Raw genomic sequence first — 21,904 nt, 5'->3', positions numbered from 1 at the left:
TGGTCAGTTGTGATCATCAGAAGTTCCTTTTACTAGAGGTCTGTATTTTTCAGATTTGATCGGTCTAACATATTTATCGAGATAGCCCCAGCGCACTAGGATTTCTATCTCATCTCGCAGCTATCTGCATTCTTTGGTGCTGTGGTCATGATCTCTATGGAAGCGGTAATACTTTCGTTTGTCTCTTTTCTCTGATGGGGCTCTCAAAGGATCAAGCCTTCGGAGATATCTCTCCCCTTCAATTTTCATCAGAATCTAAGCTCGAAGAGCGAATAGAGGGGCATATGAATTAAAACACTAAGATGGGTTTCTTGACCTCAAATTTCTTTTCAGGATTGATTTGAATTTTTAGCCTGCTCATCATTCTCCTTTGGCTGTTTCTTTCCATTCTTATCCTTCTTCGCCTATCTTAAGATAGCCTCTTCTTTTTTAGCTTGGGCGTATTTACGTACCCGATCGAGTATTTCATCATAGGTATCCGAAAAATTTTTATTCAAAAAAAAAATCAGACAGTTGCTCCAGAGTCTGCTTTTCAAAGCAGATATGGTAATTAATTCATTAAAATATTTCATCTCTAAGATGGCCGTATTGAAACAAACCACGTACTTCTGGAGATCTTCTCCTTCCTGCTGCCAAACAGAGAAGAGACTATCCACATACCTTAAATGAGATCTATTAGTGCCAAAATAAATGATAAATAACCTCCCAAGCTGCTCAAAAGAAGAGATGGACTCCTGTGAGAGTCTAGAAAATCAAACCCTCGCTGCCTTCTTGAGGGTTGCAGAAAAAGCAATGCGTAATAGGGCATCAAAAGCCCCTTGCAAAATCATGAGGGTCCTGTAGCCCTCAACATGATCCATTGGATGGCGAGCATCTTGAATCGGTTCGAAACAGGTTCACTCAAAATTTCATGAGAGAAAGGAGATCGAAGATTGAAACTATATTTATTATGAGATCGACCCCCTATCTGAAGCTCCATCATACGCCTTTCAAAATCCAGGACCTTGTGCTCCAGGTCATCTCCTTTTTGAACTTTCAGAGTGTCACGCCCCGAACCCAACACCTGGGTCGGATACGTGATGGCCGCACACTCCTTAGAGCAAGCCCTAAAGAATATGCAAGGTCAAATTAAATCATTACAACCTTATCAACCATAATATTTAATTTCAATAATGATTCATAAACTTGCATAATTACAATTAATATTTCTTCAATCCTCTGATCAGGTATCAATGGTACTCTATCTATGCATCCGCTCACTCACAAATCCATACCATAGCCAACCATGAACATCTTGTAACTCTGAGAAGAAAAGAAAAATGAAGAAGTGTGAGCTTTACAGCCCAGTAAGAATTTCCATATCACACCAATATAATAATATAATCTGAAAATAATGATAGGCAATATCACATAAAAACCGATGTTCACTGTCCAGAATACTGCAAACATTTATTGATTATCTGTTTATCAAAAGAGATGCATCATCATATGTTAAATAAGTGAAACAATTTTATTCAACGATTGTTTCATGTCTTATCTTTCCATTTTCTTCTATTATCACATCATCTGTAATCCTTTTCTTTTTGGCTTTAGCTTTAGCTTTGGCTTTGGCTTTGGCTTTGGCTTTGGACTACCAGGATCATGCGACGATCTTTTATTCGGATCGATTTCTGTGATCTTCCTCGGATCGAAATATTCATAATCTTTCTCGGATCAAAGTGGCCATGATCTTTCTTGGATCAAATCATTCATGATCTTTCTCGGATCAGATTCTTCATGATCTTTCTCGGATCATATTCTTCCACACATAAGCCTGTGGGGGCTGTCCCAGGCATAAGCTCCTGGCAAGTTATTCCACATGACAAGGCCAGTCCAAACCATATTTCTCTTTCTTTTTATTTTCATGAAATTATGATATTTAACTTCATTAATCAATTCATCTTTTGCAGTGTAATAAATATGTCATACACATAATCATGCCATCAATCGCTGATACATTTGTATTGATATAGCATACTCATGCTCAAAATCACATAAATAAATAACAATATCTCAGATATAATAAATTCATCGATCTCAAATCCAATGATGCAAAATCAATGAAATAAAATCAATGGTAAAATAACATATATAATGATGATCATGTACAGAAATTCTTACCTTTACCGGTGACTGATCCAAGCACAGAAATCAATGTTCTTTTTTTTTTGACTTATGAATTTCTTTAACAAAATATTCCACTCGATATTATATGCAGACAATCATCTCTTCATAACCCTGATCAAATATAAAAATCATATATAGAGAAAATTATCGATAATCGATCTTAATAACACAAATCGAGGACCTCTCTTAGGATTAATCAAAATTAGGATTTATCTAAGTATCTGGATCCTCTACTGATCCATAAGACTTTTAGAGAGAGAAAATCCATGAAGAGAGAGAAAATTCTAGAGAGAGAAAGTAGAGAGAGAAAGTGAAGAGAGAATCTTTGTATCCTTTCGATGAGGCAATCATGGTCGAGATCATCAGAGGTCCTATCAGAGTGACTCAATATGAATCAAGTGTTACAAATTTTGAATAGGATCGAACTGGGATCAGATCTACCGCACGAATTTCGGAGCAACCTCAGATCATCTTATTTTCATCTCAATTTTATCCTAGGGTCCGTGATGAAATCAGAGAGAGAGGAAGACTCTAGAGAGATAAAATCCATAAAAAGAGAGAAAGATCTAGAGAGAGAAAATAGAGAGAGAATCTAGAGAGAGAAATTGGAGAGAGAAGGTAGAGAGAGGAGAGAGAGAAAATTTTTCTCTCTTCTTCTTCTTTTTATTTTATTTTATTTTTATTTTTATTTTTCTCTTTCTCTTTTTCTTTTTTTTTCTTTTTCTTTTTCCTTTTTCTTTTCTTTTTCTTTTTCCTTTTTCTTTTCTTTTCTTTTCTTCTTCTTCTTCTTTTCTTCTTCTTCCTTCTTCTTTTCTTCCCGCGGCCTCCCTTGGCTGAAACAGGGGAAGACCGTGAGGTCCCCCCCTCGGTGGCTCGGGCTCCGACGGCTTGGCCGGAGATCCGGCAACGACGGCGATGGGGTTCGGCCGGCAGCGAAGAGGAGAACGACGGCAAAAACAAGAAAAAATTCAGAAAATAGGGGATCCTTTTGCGACTGGTTTTCGGCAAAGACGGTGGCCGACGGCGGGGCTTTGGGCTAGGGAAGAAAGGGAAGAGGGAGAGGGAAAAGGGGAGGGGCTTACCTCGAGCTCCGGCAATGTCGTCAGCTTCAATTTCCGGCGAGCACAAGTACGGGAGACCTTGACTTCAACCGGAGAAAACAAGGAGAAAGGAGAGAGAGGACCGGTGATCACTATGGGTTGTTTAGGAGGGGGAGATGGGGTTTTATAGAGGAGGAATCCATTTTTTACTTGGATTCCTCTCTCCTTTTCACGGTGGGAAGAAGACTCTCAACGGGAGTCTTCTTCCTCCCGATTCCTCTGTTTTCCTCTCTTTTTTTTTTTTTTTGTGGGCTGTGGCTGATTCTGGACCGGGGTGTTACACAGAGTACTGAGGGCAAATTTGCTATCAGCCTCATCAATGTGGTGTTCGTCTTGATAGGCTAGTTGAGGACTATGCTGAGATAAAGCATTTGGGAGAGGAGCTTCTTTCGATGGTTGCTCCTTCCTCTTTTGAAGCTGTTGAACAGCTGCTGTCAAAGCTTGGGCTTGCTGAACAAAGAAGCTGGATTGCTGAGGATCAACAGTAATTGGTTATTGTGGTGGTGCCTTCGGTACTCCTTCTGAAGTGAAGGGAAAAGGATGTTGAGCTCTTGCTTTGACCATCTTTTCCACAAAAAAAATCAAAAAGCCCCTTCTTCTAGCACCAATCTATTGCTTCAGGACTCAAAATCTAAAGTAGAGTGAATCGATTTGAGTGAGATTGGGCCGAAGTAATTCTTGTGATCTAACGAAAACTCCTCTAATTTGCAAAACCAGTCAAAAAACTAGGTGGGGATCCTCCAGTTCTTGACTCTCCAATGCTTAAGTTAGTTTGAGCCTTGAGAATAGAAGTGGAAAAGAATGGGAAAGCAAGAGAAATTGAACGGAACTGGAGGAAAACTCAATAGGAGCCAAGAGTCTGGCTTGATTTCCTATTGACAAAGTTTTTTCTAGTTTTCATGGTTGGATTTATCGATGGAGGATCCTTGATCCTCTATTTATAGAGGGGATGATGAGGCCGTTCCAGAGTTTGTTAGGCCGTTAGGAGAGTTTGTTAGACCGTTAGAAAATCACCTGTAAATGAGCTGGCGTACAGCTGTGCATATGAGCTGGATATGAGATCGTGACCAGCTATGGTCTGGTTGAGAAAACTACTGTGGGTATTTGCAAAATAGCCAAGTTCGTCGTAATAATAGCTTACCTCGATAGAAGATCGGTGCAAAATAAGGAAGCCGTAATATTCCAGGATAGAAGACTAGGATTCAGATCGGCATATATCCGACCTGAATATTTCTGTTAGCAGAGATGTCGTTTAGAGAGTATAAGGGCATCTTTTATATAACTTGGTAAAATATTGAGCTAAATCCGATTTATAGATAAGTTGGTATGCTAGAATCTGGCACTTTAAGATTGATATCTTTTTGATTTTGTATGATAATACCACGTGTCTCGAGAACGATTTAATGCACCAATAACAAGATTTCAAATATCTTGAGAAAAGTTCGAATTTTTTTATGCACATATAATCTCTGGTGTATATTGCATGATTTTAGAATTTACTTCGATATATATCCATTTAGTCATTCTCTCCCTCTCTGTATTCCCCCATTTTTTTATTTTTTTATTTTTATTTTTAATTTTTTTGAACCAGAAGGTATTGCATATTTCTAGTGTAAGTACATCCCAAAGTATCAGCAAAGGCCAGCTCTTTAAGTTCTTGCGAGTCGGAAGGCCAAATGGTATCAGCTGAGTGATCGGCTGCTTGGTCGACCTCCTAAAAGACATGAGCGACCGCTGGCTTCTGTAATCAGAGCTCTGGACACCAAATATCCAGCAGGGGCCCGGGTACTTAAATGAACACTGATGAACTCACCACTTGAGGGTTGTCACTTCCACCAAGCTAAAAATTATCTGATAAAAGATTCATGTACCTAATATGATACCATCATTCTTCAAATGCCTTGGAATTGTTGGTTGACTTGGTTCAGTGTCATCGAGAACCAGAACTTAAAACTCCGAAAAGATGGCAGTTACTAGTCTTGTAGCTTGCTACAGATATGAAGGCTTCAACTACCAAAATCAAGGAAGACAGCAAAGTAGCAACCCACTTGAATCACCTAATTTTCTTGTAACTGCAAGTCTGGTTTGAGTCCCAGAAACGTGACATTCTTTTCCATCTAAGTTTGGTACAATTACTGCACAATTGGATCTAACTGTTATAACAAAGCCTATACCCAACACAAAAATTAGCTCTACCTAGAATTCCAAATCCCACGGAAATTGACCCAACCTAACCCTTTTGGGTCAGGGATTGAACCAAACCTAGGAAAAATCTTGGCCCTACCCCTTGGTACATATCCTTGACGTGCCTCCTCTCACTATGATAACGTTTTGGTCTGGGCGGTGGGAGCCCGCGCGCCCCGACGATCTCGTACGCCCAAGACGTTTAAATAGAAGAGAATTTTCGCCCTTCTCCCGTCTTCCCATGGTGGAGCTCAAAGAGCGGCTCCTCCCGCCCAAACCCTCGTTAGCTACCTCCACGCCGGCGGCCTCGAAATCCCAGGAACCGTCCGCCGCCGGCGCCTCGCACCGCCCCCTCTTCCAGTGCATGGACTTCCTGGGGCTCAAGAAGCGGGGGCAGGGCCTCCGGTCGTGGATCCGCGTCGACGCCGCGACTAGGAGCTCGCAGGTGATCGAAGTGGACAAGTTCACGATGATGCGGCGGTGCGACCTCCCCGCCCGCGACCTCCGCCTCCTGGACCCACTTTTCGTCTATCCCTCCACCATCCTTGGCCGGGAGAAGGCCATCGTCGTCAATCTCGAGCAGATCCGCTGCATCATCACCGCTGACGAGGTGTTCCTCCTCAACTCGCCCGACGTCTATGTCTTGCAGTACGTCGCGGAGCTCCAGCGCCGCCTTACCGCTCACTCCGGGGACGTCTTCACCGGCGGGTCCACTTCGCCGGATTACCTCCCCTTCGAGTTCCGGGCACTCGAGGTCGCACTCGAGGCCGCTTGCACCTTCCTTGATGCACAGGTGCTATCTTGAATCCTTGATTCCCTTGTTTCGCGCTTTAGACTCTAGATTTCTTTCCTTGGGAGACAACCTGAACATAAACCGAAAACTGATATATTGGTCGAAAAGTTCAAAACGAGTTTAGAGTTTGGATGGTTGATTCAACAGTGATATGGTGTGGGTCACTTTTGATTGGCCCCCCTCTTGCATGGAAAATGGATATACTATTTGTGACTGAATCAGTATTCATTAATATGGCATTGGATTGGTTTGTTATCGGATATATGGTATCGGTACCTTTGGTACTGCTCTGTTTGTGGGCATAACATAGTAATGCAGTTGCTGCAAGCAAAGCCCCCAAAAGACCGTTAAATGGATCTTGATCGATTATATAAAAGGATTTGTGAATCTACCCTAGCAAAATACTGAATAATTGCTACTCGAGAAGTTGTTGGATTGGTTTCCATGTAGTAGTTGTTGTAGATGCCTGAAGAATACTTATTTCTGGTTGATGGTGAGTATGCTTCATAATTTAGAAGTGTACACCACAGACCATCAAAGGACATGCTATGTGCATGAATATTGAAACCGAATTTCCAATAGTCCAATCCAAGGTATTGGATTGTGGTGGAAACAAGACCTTCATCACTAATCAACAGATAAATGCATGCCAACCAGCAATCCAGTATATTGACTTGATATATTATGGAACAGTCAAGATACCCATATTGACTAGAGAAAGAGTATCCTAAAGATGCATGATGGGTTGTGATTGGAAAGAGCAAATGTCTGAGTCAAAGTGGGTCATGTTCCATTGGAAGTGGATGCATCAGGAACATGAAAAAGAAAATCAAGTGAGAGCAAACTGTGGAATAATTTCAAATGCAAATGAAATTGATATGGCTGACCAGCTATGAAAGGGAAGGAATTTTGTTATTGTTATACAACTACAATATATAGACATTTTCCTTGACAGTAGGGACTTTATTTTTGCTCTCTTTTTGGTCGCTCTACTTACTCTCATATGGGCTCTTGCTTTCACTTTCATGAAGAAATTTTGTTTTTCATATTTTGAAAATGTAGTGAAAGTTTGCCGCACAAAGATGAGTGAAGAGATTTAGAAATCAAATATAGGGTCAAAGATAGGAAGATGATTTGAGATCTCTGGACCATACCTTGTGAACTTCTTTCTGCTTGTAACATTTGTATTCTTTTGTATTCACTGATGCTATGCTCCTAGCAAGATCCTTTTGCAATGTCAACTTCCTATTTTTCACTTGCTTTCCTCTAAGTCTTTCAACTAAACCGTTGGTTGAATCTCCTTGAAAATTGGGTACCACTTATTGTTGTCCATCACCCAACATTAGCTTGCTTCACACATTTTGTCCTTAAAAGACTTTGAGATAGTGAGGCTCTGAAAATTGGCAGTCTTTCCAAAAGTTAAGGGTAAACCTAGAGGTAACTCTCCTAGCCACAAAATTTTGTGGAAATTGGTCCTTTCAGAAAACAATCCTTGGACATTGTAGTGTATAAGGATCCCATATGGCAAACCAAAGAAAACATAAAACTTCATGTTTATGGGGCTTCATAACCAAATTGTGTAGTTTAAAATGCATTCCTTGGTGCACTACTGGCATGCTGGCTTAGCATTTGAAGGTTTAGATCATGCTATGCCGTGTCATTTAGTGTCAATGTTTGCATGTATTGGCACATCAACATGCTAAGTACTAGTACTCTGTTGGCTCTGTGGTAGTGCTGCATGTTTTAATACAACAGATCATGTTGTGCTGTGCTGAAATCCATTAATGGAAGAAAAGAAGCTTTACTAAGAAGTTCTTTCAACTTTTCATCTCCATTCTCAACTTTCCTCTTGCCTCTCTCTCTCTCTCTCTCTCTCTCTCTCTCTAACACTTAGTAATTGTGCGAGTGGCAAGAGGTGATTGGGTACCATTGCATTACATATAAATAGCTTTGTATTGATATCATTTGACAACATGAATGCATGTGGATTGTGTAGTTGTAGTCAAACATTGTAGCTGAGAAGGTGCTCCTCCAAACATTTATGTTATAGATAGAATAATTCATCCATGCATGGATTCCTTCGTGCATCCATAAACAGATTTCTCCTTGCTCACTTACTCTTAACAATAACCTGCAAGAGAGATCCTTTATCTATTGGGTCTATAATTCTGAATCTGAGAAGGTGCATCTCCAAACATTTATGTTATAAATAGAATAATTCATCCATGCATGGATTCCTTCATGCATCCATAAACGGATGTCTCCTTGGTTACTTACTCTTAACAATAACCTGCAAGAGAGATCCTTTATATATTGGGTCTATAATTCAGAATTATAGTATATACCACTGAAGTTCCAAGACTTTATGCTCATGTGTGACCTGCTTGTTTGTTGACCAATTACCCAATGTGTACAATAAACTGGCCCTGTGCTGAACTGCAGATAATTAAAATCTTGATTGTTATCACCACGGGTGTCAGGAGCCCATTAATCATTGCCGACAACCAGAAAATATTTGAGATATTGTATGTATCTTTTTACAAGAAAAGCAATCAATTCTTTAAATATTAAAACAGTCAATATTGAAACAATCAATGCTTTAAGTCTTTCTAATTTTTCAAGAAAATGTATTGAAACAGTCAATGTTAAATACCTTTTGACACCATATGCAAAGATGTTGTTCCCAAGTGATTTATTCTGAATGCAGTTTTGTTTCCATGTTCCCTAGTGAATGCATCCTTAATATTGCAAATGTACGCTTAAACTAGTTCAAACCAGTTCATGAGACCTGAAGTTGAATCTACACCTCTATGTTACTTAGTCTAACTCGCATCTTTTGTTTTCATATTTGACTAATTGTGGATGTGATTTATGATATTCATCTGCTGAAGTGCATAACAATTATTTATGATTCATGGCTTGCTGATATTAATATCAATATGTGCATGTCTGCATTTTGTCCCTCAATAGAAACTGAAGATGACTGTAAACTTCATTAGGCTGCTGAACTAGAAATTGAAGCATACCCTGTATTAGATGAGCTAACATCAAAGATCAGCACACTTAACTTGGAATGTGTGCGCCGATTGAAAAGCAGGCTTGTTGCATTGACTAGGAGAGTTCAAAAGGTAGACCCATAATGTCAGCGCCGCTTAGCAATTTCATATATAGCTCTCTCCCTGCTGTTTTTAATACCATTGAAGTTTTGCTTGGATAGGCTCGGGATGAGATCGAGCAGTTGATGGATGATGATGGTGATATGGCTGAAATGTATCTTACTGAGAAGAAAAGATGAATGGAAGCATCATTCTACAGTGACCATTCTATACAAGGATTTGGTTCTGTTGGTGCTGGAGTATCAGTTTCTGCTCCAGTTTCACCTGTTTCTTCACCACCTGAACCTCAAAAGCTTGTTGGGAAGACATTGAGCCTTGCTAGAAGTATGAAAAGTTCTGATAACACACAAAACATAGAGGAGTTGGAGATGCTGTTGGAAGCTTACTTTGTGGTCATTGATAGCACTCTTAACAAACTGACTTCGGTAATTAATGGATTATTTTAGTTTTATAACTTTCTCTGGAATAATCAAAATATCTAAAGATTGGTTATCTGCACTATCTTTTCAGCTGAAGGAGTACATTGATGACACAGAAGATTTTATTAACATTCAACTGGTATTTTTCCCTTCTCCTGAGTTTTATGGTTAATGCTGTACCTTGCTTGTGATTGTATTTGTAGCATGCAATGCCATAACTGAGATGATCTAAAGGGATTAAAAAATTACTAATGACACATAAGCCATTTCGTAATATCCAAACAATTGATTCTGGTCTATTTGTCAAATCAGATCACTAACAAGAAAGAAATAAAACTCATTTCTTTCTGCTAGTCAAGTGATTCTTTAATTTCTGATGATAATGTGACAATGTTTTGAAAGATGTATTATGTACATTTTAGCTAACCTGTAATAGTAGTGCTTTATTTTGTTGTGGAAGACATGTATCTGCTGATGATATCTACTGATATCTCTGCTATTATACATGCATTAGACTAGCCTTCTATGACAACTATAGATAAGTAAATTCTGTTGGGATCATATTATGTGCCTCAATCATATAAAAAATTCAATAACAAGAAACATCCACCAATTTAATGACGTTTGCCATTGATGAGTCTTCAATGACAGTGGGATGGGAATTTCAGGTGCAGCTAATTCTCAAAACACAGTAATACAGTGTATATGTATGTACTTGAGCATGTTGTCTATTGTAACTTGCTAAGACAAAATTGTCAATTAGAAGTTATGGTAAAAGGATAAAATTCATCAAAAATCACATACTGATTTCAGGGAATTCAAGTACCCTCAATCTGAGCACAAAAAATGAGCATTATTGTTGGGATTACCATAAGACTTATTGCCATTGGCTTGAAGAAGTACTTTTTATTGGTTCATGGAGAACATAAATAAGTTCTTTTGCCAGCACACATGAATATTATTGAAGAATTGTAGCCATACCACCCTAGGTGCAGTCACTGGCCTTGATATTTAATTTATTCCACTAGTTTATACACAAGATAAATTATATAAATTCAGTACATTATTAAGGTATGAAACATACGGAGTTCTAGTATTGATAAACATGTGAATGGTAGCTTATTTTTATAATTTTTTTGGAAAATCTTGTGCTCTCCAAAGTCCAAAACATTCTTTGTAGAGCAATAATTACATTGCAAACCATGCTTCATAGATTTCATGAACGTCTAACTGAAATGGCAATTGTGTAGTAGCAATTATTTACGTTAGATTTAAGGGGTTGTTTGAAGCCATATAGTTGAAGTTGCACTATAATTCAAGTTGCATTTCAACTTAAGTTGTAATAGTTGACCAACAATGAAGCTTATTTTTGTGTTTGGAGGAGAGTTTGGGGAAAAGAGTGGTGTGTGGCCCTTTCTCATAATTATGGCAGTTCATGCCACCATGTCCTTCACAACAGTCTACTGTAAAACCCTTCAGCAGAGCCCATGTCGCTGACTTTGGTATAGGTGATGATTAATGAAGTCCAAGTTATGGTGTCTCTGATGGATATTCTGTCAAACACTTGCTAGTGGATGCCAAGTTGGAGCACCCGACATACATGGAGATGAGGTGTTCTTGATGAAGATGTTAATGTTGAAGCTATCAATGGCGAGGGCTAGGGTGTGGACCTGGACGCCCATAGGGATGGAGTGGGCAGCGGTACTGGCTTTAAGGAAGGTGAAGAAGGTGAAGGAGAGGTGCGGGACAAGGGGCTAGAGGTGGTGCATGGCGGTGTAGAGGTGGAGGGTGTGGGCAATGAAGGAAAAGGGCAAATGAGAGTGGTTCAGAGGAAAGGGTAGGCAAAGATGAGGATTGGGTAGAGGTGGGTGGTGACACAGAGGTCTACAAGGTGATGAAGGATGTAGGTGACGAGGAAGCTACTACAATGAAGGTTGAGATGGAGGAGGCAGATGTGGCCTTCCATGAGGTCGGGGAGGCTAACAACAACATTGAGCGTGGCAATGAGGAGGGACTAAAGATCAAGGTGAGGGAGGAGAGGGGTAGTGAAGGAGGTGAAGGAGGAGAGATTGGAAGAGGTCTAGTGAAGTATAGTTGGGGAAATCTGGCGGGAGGTGAGGTCGGGATGGGGTATTAAAAGGGAGGGAGGCAATAACATGGGGTGAGGTACTAAAGCTTTGATTGAGATGGAATAAAGAGATTTTTTTTCTTAAATTAAGATATCTTTTCGAACAACTGCAACTCGTCTTGCAGCCATTTTGACCATGATTTGACCTATCACATGATAACCTTAAATTATAGTCCAACAAGCAACTCAATTTACAGTGCAATTTGAGTTGCAAGTAAGAGTCATTCTTGGTGCACCACGTGCGGTGCAATAGGAGCGCACCGTCCAATAATATTGGGGCACGTAGCGCACTTAAATGAGACAGACATTTAATGCCGCTCAGCTTTTTTCTTTCTTCAATTTTCAGTGACGAAAATATCCTTCTTTCCATAGAATAAATAAAAAACAGTATTATTACTTCCTGATGTCTTGTATGACTTTTTATGAATATATATGACGTCCTGAACGATATATATGACTTTTTATATCTTTATGACATCCTGAATAATATATATGACTTTCTGAACTATATAACTTTCTAACATCTTATATGACTTTCTGTGAATATATATGACATCCTGAACGATATATATGACTTCTTATGAATATATATGACATCTTGAACAATATATATGACTTTCTAATGCCTTATATAACTTTCTATGAATATATATGACATCTTGAACAATATATATGGCTTCCTAACACCTTATATGACTTACTGTGAATATATATGATATCTTAAATAATATATATGACTTTTTTATGCCTTATATGACTAACAGAAGTTATATATATTGTTCAAGATGTCATATATATTCATAGAAAGTCATATAAGGCATTAGGAAGCCATATATATTGTTCAAGATGTCATATATATTCACTGAAAGTCATATATATTATTTAGAATATCATAGATATTCACAGAAAGTCATATAAGGGATTAGAAAGCCATATATATTATTTAGGATGTCATGTATATTCATAGGAAGTCATATGTATTGTTTAGGATATCATATATATTCATAAGAAATCTACCAGGATCAGAAGTTATATATATCATTCAGGATGTCATAAATATACAAGAAGTCATATATATGATTCAGGACGTCATATATATTCACGAAAAATCATACAAGGTATTAGGAAATAATAATACTGTTTCTTCTTTGTTCTATGGAGGAAAGGGCATTTTCGTCATCTGAAAATTGACAAAAAAAAAAGCTGGGTGGCATTAAATGTCTGTCCCATCATTAAGTACGCTACGTGCTCCAAGATAATTGGATGGTGCACTCCACATCAATTTTATTGCATCACACGCAGTGCACAAAGACTTTCTCTGCAAGTAAAACTTATTATGGGTTAGGCCTCGAGCTTAAACTATGTTCATTTTTAGTTAGGCTTTGGTCCAGGTATATTTAAAATTTGACATTTTCTATGCCCAAACCTGGCCTATGATCAGCTCTCCTTGTAGGCATTCAAACAAGCAGGCTAACCTGCGTCGGCAACTCAAGCTGCATGGGGCTGTACTTACAAGACTCCTAACGGCCTTTCAGCATGAATTGTTAAGTATATTTTCGTTTCTAAAATTAAGGCAATATTTTTTTTTATGTACAAATTTATGAAACATTGAGGATTCCGAATTTAAGCAACTACTTGTTCACCTTGACAATCAAAGAGACTGTCTGGATGTCTTGAGTGTCATTTTTTCCTTGCTCTGCTTTCTACATGCATAAAAAACAAAAGTACCAGACTGTATTACATGGTGCACCGTCAAATTATAGCACCGCATAAAAGAGCACTTGCATGGCTACCCTACCTGCACTTGCTTATTATGATCTTCGTTCATCCTGATATGCTCATCTGTCTATAAATTTGTTATGGAGAAGAAAACTGAAAGGTCAGAAGAGGCGTTTTGCATAGGAAGGTCTCTGCCCTGAGTTTTTTATTGATGACAGTCGTATCAATCTGTGATGGGTCTCAACTTTTTATGAAATAGTCCTTCCTTTAAACCAGACAATTCTTTAAGGGACATAAGCTTTTATCAAGTAACTTTTCCTCTAAAACAATCATGTGTATTGCACAAACTGAATGCTACAGTGTTGATGAAAGAATTAATATTTGTTTATATATTTTTTTTCGTGAAAAGATATTTGTTTCTTGTTTCCTAAACTGTAAAGTAGTGTATGTTAGTCAGACACTCTAAGCCCTTTTACCTACTGAATTGTTTATCATTGACTTGAATTTCTCTGCTTTCAGGACAATGTTCGGAATCAGCTGATCCAATTTGAGTTGCTGCTAACAGTTGCAACATTTGTCGTTGCCATCTTTGGGGTTGTTGCAGGGATCTTTGGCATGAATTTTCCAATAACATTATTTGAAAAACCGATGGCATTCCAATGGGTGCTTATAATCACTGGAGTGTCCGGTGTAGTTATATTCTGCTCCTTCCTATGTTATTTTAGATACAGAAGATTAGTCCCTTTGTAGATACGTTGCAGATATAAAGAAGAGAGTGATTTCTCTTAGTGCAATCTGTTTTACATTCAAGCAACAATTGGATAAGAGGCCATCATATTTTTATCCCTTACACACGCACACACCATTCTTAAGGTTTGAAGAAAAGCCTAGGGGATATAAAGAGTTTTACTGCTGTAGGAGAGAATAAATTAGCGACACTTCTTATTTTCTTGTTATATTTTCATCTTAACAGAGTTTTGCAACTTGTTTCTCCATGGAACTTTTAGCCTGCGGACATTTGTGTACGTTGGCATGTCCGGCTTTAAGAGTCTATTCTTTGAGGGTCCACTTTTTTACGGATAAAAGATTTGTCTGAGAATCCATATTTTTTTGAGTAAATATTTTTTAGATAATATTTAGATAAAAAAATAATTTATCTATATTTTTTACATATAGGAAAGTGATTTCAGAATTTGTTATCCATGTTCTTTTATATTACTATTTTTCTAGATAAGTTGGTAAAACTTATTCATATTTTTCATGATATTTCTTATGCTTTTTAGATTTGACTAAGTTATTAAACATTGAATGATGGAGATGTTAAAAATGAGGATTGGCATTTTAGGTACAATGTTAAATGTCTACTTTATTGTTTGATGGAAAAATGATTTAGTCATTTTCTGGATGGATAAAATTTTTCTCTATTTTATGGATAAATGTTGTATATGATAAAGTAATTTATTCATTTTGAAAAGTGTGAAAAAATGGATAAATTGATCAATTAAAAATTGATCAATTTTTTTATAGTATTTATCCACAAAAGAACGACCCTTGAAGGGTAATAACTTATCTGAGAGTCTTGTTTTTGTTGGATAAATATTTTTCAGACAATATTTAGATAGAAAATAATTTATCTATATTTTTTTATATATTAATAAATAGTTAAATATTGGGTGAAGTACACAAAAAATATATTCGTCAATGCTGGCTGAATAAGATAAGATTTAGTGTTGTGCCAGCTTCGGAGGCTCCATGGCCTTGAGAGGCATTCTGGGCGAGGAGTTTCTTATTATAATTCCAGCATTGGTTCCCACATGCTTAATAGGGGGATTTCAATACCCTTCCAAAAAAAAAAAAAAAAAGTTTTTCCAGTTAATATAATGCGCATTACCAAATGCAGTACATCTTTGTTACATAACATGGTAGGTAGTACTTAAAGATGAATTCTCTGAGCCCTAACTTTTACCAAGCTCTTTCGTGAAGTTGATTACTTTCTGCAGCACTCCATTTTTTTTTAAAAAGGATTGCTATGCTACCTTTTTCTAATATTTTTCATCAAAAAGTGATGATTTATCCTAACCGGTGATTATTAGAGGAAGATGAATGGCGAGATTGGTGGGCCTTCTTCGATCGGCCAGTCCAATTAAATCATCTGATGTTAAGTATAAATCTCAAAAGTTGCAAAAATTACATGACTTTTCATTCTCAGATTTTGCCCAATCGTACTTGAACCTTCCATCGGCCAGAATACCGTTTTTCGTCACGGTACCTTCACGATTTTACCATCCGAATGGTAAAAATGTTAATATACATTGTATTCCCTCTTGCGAATTTAATTAGTGGATCATGGAATTTGTTGCTTGTTTGTTCGTTTTGAATTCTGCCGTGTTACTTTGTATTTTTCGATATCCTAACATATGATTCCAACCAGATATTGCATCCGTGGTTATTTTTAACTTATTTTTTTATATTTTTTTTGCTCTTCCAATGATCAAGACATGCATGCACATACAGTTTCAAAGTGCCGGTATGTCCTTTTAGAAAATGACTGTTTTGGATCTTATTATATATATATAGAGAGAACAATGGAGATAGGATAATGAAGATTCTACGTTGATCATCTGAGTTCGTTTATTATTTTTAAATTTTTTACATTAAAAAATTATATAAGTGGGATATTTTAGTTTGTGCATCAAATGATAAAAAATTTGAATAATTTAAATAGTATGAGATAAATGCATATTTTTTTTTGACCACCTCATGATATATTAAAATTTTTTAAATCATATAATTTTTTATGTATAAATAATTTAAAGATAATATATCATGTCCAACTATTTAAATCATCAATCTAGGTTATCTGATTTAAGCTTTGTTGGGGGATACCCACCGACCGACCGACTGGCGGCCCGACCGACTGGCGGCCCGACCGACCGACTGACGGTCGGAAGGACCGATCGACTGGCGGCCCGACTGACTTCTGCCACAATCGACCGATTGACGGTCGGGGCGACCGACTGACGCCACTGCCGGCCATTCAACGGTCCATCGCCGACCGGGGATATGTCGGGCGTATCCATTCCGACCGACTGAACCCTGAGGTCCGATGGCCGACTCACGTAAAACTCGCCGACCGACAGAGGAACCCGACGCCACTCTGCTGGCCACCGACCTAGGGTCGGCCGACTCCTCCGATCGCCGTACAGCCGCCAGACCTTGTCAGCTCTGACAGCGATATGCGGCACGGCTACCTAGGGGCATTGTCCCGTTGAGGGCATTGTCAACCCTGGTGATTTGACAGCCGCACGACGACATGACATTTTCACGGCGACCCTGACAGTCCACAGTGAGTTGACAGTTCCTCACTTGTCCGCGCCATTAATGACGGCGCCATACCGTGCTCCACTATATAAACCGGGGAAGGCAACAGTGCAAGGGATCGATCCGCTCCGTCTCTCCCAAAAAACGCAGGCTCGCTCCTCCCTCTCTCTCTCTCTCGATTGAGCTCTCTCTTCATTTCACTGTTGCCCAGTCACCTCTCTGACTTGACCGTCGGAGGGTCCCCGCCGGAGCCGCCTCCGGTCAGTGCGGACTTCATTTTGCAGGTGCACGCTTCCCGGCGATCAGACGACGAGGCGATTGGCCGCAACAGATTGGCGCGCCAGGAAGGGGACAGCATGACAAAGACAAGAGCTCAACGATCGAGAGTCACTGGGTCGGCGAGGCGCTCTTCCCGCCGGGAAGAGGCCTCCCCGCCCCCACCGGCGGCGGAGCCTAGCTCTCCACGCCCTGCAGTGACCACGGAGGCCCAGATTGCGGCCATCGTACGGCAGATGACCGTACTGACCGACGCAGTCAAAAGCCTCCAGCAGCAACCGGCGGCCCGACCTATGCCTTCCAGGAGCAGCCGCCGACGACCGCGCCGATCCCTGTCGCCTCCATGCGAGCGCCCCCAACAGCGCTCCCATGGAGAGGAGGAGGGACGACCATGGCGCGACGGCCGACGGTCCCAGCGGCCCTCTCCCTCCCCGTTGGAACGGGCAAGGAAGGAGAAGCGGCCGCGCACGCCGTCGGCCTCCCTCTCAGAATCCTCCGGAGACTCCACTCCTGGGGTCTCCCAGCATCGACGAGCGGACGACTACGAGCGACGGTTCGAGGAAATCGACCGCCGACTCGCACAACTGCAGATGGACGGCCAGAAGTCTTCAAACGACGTCGACTTCCAGACCGCCCAACCTCTCTCCCGACTGGTCCTCGACGAGCCGATTCCCAGTCGGTTCAAAATGCCGCACGTGGAGCCATACGACGGCTCCACCGACCCAGTCGACCACCTCGAGAGCTATAAAGCTCTTATGACGATCCAAGGGGCAACCGACGCTCTTTTTTGCATCGGCTTCCCCGCCACACTCCGCAAGGCTGCCAAGGCTTGGTACTCCGGTCTCCGATCAGGTAGTATCCATTCCTTCGGGCAGCTCGAGCACTCGTTCGTGGCCCATTTCAGCACCAGCCGAAAGCCGCCGCGAACGTCGGACAGCCTTTTCTCCCTCAAGCAGGGGAAAAACGAGACGCTCCGACACTTCGTGGCACGATTCAATGCGGCCACGCTCGAGGTCCGGGACCTCAACGAAGACATGGCTGTCTCAGCCATGAAACGGGGCCTGAGGGCGTCCCGATTCACCTATTCTCTGGACAAGACCCTCCCCCGGACTTATGCCGAGCTACTGGAGCGCGCATACAAGTATATGCGCGCGGACGAAGGAGCGTCCGACCGATGCTTGGCCGAGCCCAGAGGACCGAAAGAGAAGCGGAGGAAAGGTCGGGAGCCCGCCGAACCCAGCAGGCCCCCGACCGATAGTCGGGTCTCGCCACCCCGACGGATCCAAAAATTGCCCCGGCAACAGACTCCGAGGCCGGTGCGTCCCAGGTATGACTCCTACACTCCTCTCTCCGCTCCCCGTGCGCAGATCCTGATGGAGATCGAGGGAGAGGAATACCTGCGACGGCCTCCGCCTCTGAAGGCAAAAGGCCTCGACCGACGGAAGTACTGCCGGTTCCATCGAAGCCATGGCCACGACACCGAGCGGTGCATCCAGTTGAAGGATGAGATTGAAGCTCTCATCCGCCGGGGGTACCTCGACAAATTCCGGAAGGGTCCGCCGACCCAACCAGTTGCCGATCGACGCCCCCAGCCGACTGAAGAGCTGGTGACCAACCAGCCGACGGTCGGGGTCATCAACATGATCTCCAAGCGACTGGGCCCGGGGACATCTGCGGGAGGGGAGCCGACGAAAAAGCCGCGCCCGGACAACGTAATCGCCTTTACGGAAGACGACGTTCGGGGCATCCAGACTCCCCACGACGATGCTGTTATTGTGTCGGCGACGATAGCGAATTATGATGTAAAATGAATTTTTGTTGATAATGGAAGTTCGACAAATATTTTGTTTTACTCGACCTTCTTCCGAATGCGACTGTCAACTGACCGACTCAAGAGGGTCTCTATGCCCTTGATCGGCTTTGTCGGAGACGCCGTCGCGACAGAAGGAGAAATCACCCTGCCCGTGACGGTCGGCACCGAACCACGGCAAAGCACGGTCTCCCTCACTTTCGCGGTCGTCCAAGTTCCTTCGGCCTACAACGCCATACTTGGACGACCCGGATTGAACGCCCTCAAGGCGATCGTCTCGACGTACCATCTCGTTGTTCGGTTTTCGATCAAAAATGGAATCGGGGAGATGCGCGGAGATCAACAGCTCGCCCGACGATGCTTCCAAATCTCCGCTCAAAGCGACGAGTCGAGGGGATCTCTGACAATCGATAAGCTGGACCAACGGGAGGAGGAAGAACGAGGTTCGCCGGCCGAGCAGCTCGAGGCGATCCCGATAGGAGAAAATCCCGACAGGAAAGTTTGGGTCGGGACCCAATTGCCCGACACCGAACGACGACGGCTGACGGAGCTGCTGACGGCCAATGCCGACATATTTGCTTGGTCGGCAGCAGATATGTCGGGCATCCCCCCAGAAACAATAACTCACCGACTCAACATCGACCCGACGATGAGGTCGGTGAGGCAGAAGAAAAGGTCCTTCGCCCCAGAGAGGCAGAGGGCCATCGACGAAGAAGTGGACAAGCTACTCAAAGCAGGCTTCATTCGGGAATCCACGTATCCCGATTGGCTCGCCAATATTGTCATGGTCAAGAAAGCCAACGGGAAGTGGAGGATCTGCATCGACTATACCGACCTAAACCGAGCCTGCCCGAAGGATAGCTTCCCACTTTCGAAGATCGACCAGTTGGTGGATGCGACGTCCGGATTTCGACTGCTCAGCTTCATGGATGCCTTCGCCGGGTACAACCAGATCCGGATGGCGCCTGAAGACGAGGAGCACACCGCATTCGTGACTCCCAAGGGTCTCTACTGTTATCGGGTGATGCCCTTCGGACTGAAGAACGCCGGCGCCACCTACCAGCGACTCGTCAATAAGGTCTTCAAAGACCAGATCGGGCGCAACATGGAAGTGTACGTGGACGACATGCTGGTGAAAAGCACGCAGATCCCGGACCACGTTCAGGATCTCGAGGAGACCTTTCGCACCCTTCGACGACACCGAATGAAGCTCAACCCGACCAAGTGTGCTTTCGGGGTGACCTCAGGGAAGTTCCTCGGATTCCTCATTTTTCAGAGAGGGATCGAGGCCAACCCTGAGAAAATAAAGGCAATCCTCGACATGCGCCATCCGAACACCAAGAAGGAGGTCCAACAGCTGAACGGAAAAATCGTCGCTCTTAGCCGATTCATTTCCTGATCAGCTGAAAGGTGCCTCCCGTTCTTCAAGACCCTGCGTCAGGCGAACGGTTTCTCTTGGTCGGATGAGTGCCAGCGGGCCTTCGAAGACCTGAAAAAGTACTTGGCTTCTTCGCCGCTGCTTGTAAAGCCGCAGGTCGGGGAGACCTTGTATCTCTACTTGGCCACATCTTCTGAGGCGATCAGTTCGGTGCTCATTCGGGAAAACGAGTGCCGAACTCATCAGCCCATCTACTACACCAGCAAGGTGCTCCACGGGGCCGAAGCCAGATACTCAGAGACGGAAAAGATGATTTTCGCCCTGACCGTCTCCGCGCAACGACTTCGACCATACTTCCAGGCCCATGCCATAGTGGTGCTCTCCAACCAGCCCCTGAGGGCGATTTTGCACCGACCGGACACGTCCGGACGACTGGCCAAGTGGGCGATGAAGCTCAGCGAGTTTGACATTCAGTACCGACCGAGGCCTGCCCTGAAGGCTCAGGCTTGGCCAACTTCATTGCCGAATGCCCGACAACCGACCAAGGGTCGGGAGCTGAAGACCCAGGACGAGATGCGGTCTCTGAGCCAGACCTGATCTCCACCTGGGTACTCCACATCGACGGAGCCTCGAACGCTCAGGGAAGCGGGGCCGGGCTCCTGCTCACGAATTCGGAGGGGGTGGTCACCGAATACGCCCTCCGGTTCGACTTCAAGGCCTCCAACAATCAAGCCGAATATGAGGCACTCCTCGCTGGCTTGAGGATGGCGAAGGAGCTGGGCATCGACAGCCTCCGGGCATTCTCCGACTCTCAGCTGATCGTGGGGCAGGTCAACGGCGAATTCGAGGTGCGAGATCCGACCATGATCAAGTACCTTCAGAAAGTGAGGGACCTCGTGGCGCGACTCGAGTATTTCGAAATTTCCCACATCCCTAGGTCAGAGAACGCCCGCGCCGACGCACTCTCCAGATTAGCAACGTCGGCCTACGACTCTTTAGGTCGGACGTTTGTGGAGAACCTCCAGCAGCCGAGCATCGATCGGGTCGAAGAAGTGCAGCAGCTAACGTCCGAACCAAGTTGGATGGACCCGATCGTCCGGTACCTGACCGACGGGATCAGTCCCGAAGATCCCGCGGAGGCCAAGCGACTCCGATGGTCGGCCTCGCAATATGTGATCATGGACGGCCGACTCTACAAAAGGTCATTTTCCCTCCCTTTGCTCAGGTGTTTGGGGCCGACCGATGCCGACTACGCTCTTCGAGAGGTTCACGAAGGAATTTGCGGGAACCACTTGGGGGGCAAGTCCCTAGCCTTCAAGGTCCTGCGACAAGGCTACTACTGGCCAACCATGAAGAAGGATGCGGCAGAGTTGGTCCGGAGGTGCGAGCCATGCCAAAAGTATGCCAATATTCAGCACCAACCGGCCAGCCAAATCGCTCCCATTGTCACTCCGTGGCCCTTCGCCCAGTGGGGAGTCGACATTCTCGGCCCTT

At 42.9% G+C, this 21,904-nt stretch overlaps 1 protein-coding gene across 1 annotated transcript; it reads left to right on the top strand.

Moving 5' to 3' along the window:
• The first annotated feature begins 5,585 nt into the window (after window positions 1-5,585).
• Window positions 5,586-14,413, top strand: LOC105060165 (magnesium transporter MRS2-1). The gene is given in 5 exon segments (XM_019855756.3): window positions 5,586-6,243; window positions 9,243-9,371; window positions 9,461-9,784; window positions 9,870-9,917; window positions 14,145-14,413. Coding segments are annotated over 5 exon segments (1,389 nt in total). The 5' UTR covers window position 5,586; the 3' UTR covers window positions 14,376-14,413.
• Window positions 14,414-21,904: the final 7,491 nt, after the last annotated feature.

The sequence above is a fragment of the Elaeis guineensis genome, chromosome 1 (assembly GCF_000442705.2).
Source record: "Elaeis guineensis isolate ETL-2024a chromosome 1, EG11, whole genome shotgun sequence".
Taxonomy (NCBI): domain Eukaryota; kingdom Viridiplantae; phylum Streptophyta; class Magnoliopsida; order Arecales; family Arecaceae; genus Elaeis; species Elaeis guineensis.
This window is presented reverse-complemented; position numbering and strand designations above follow the sequence as displayed.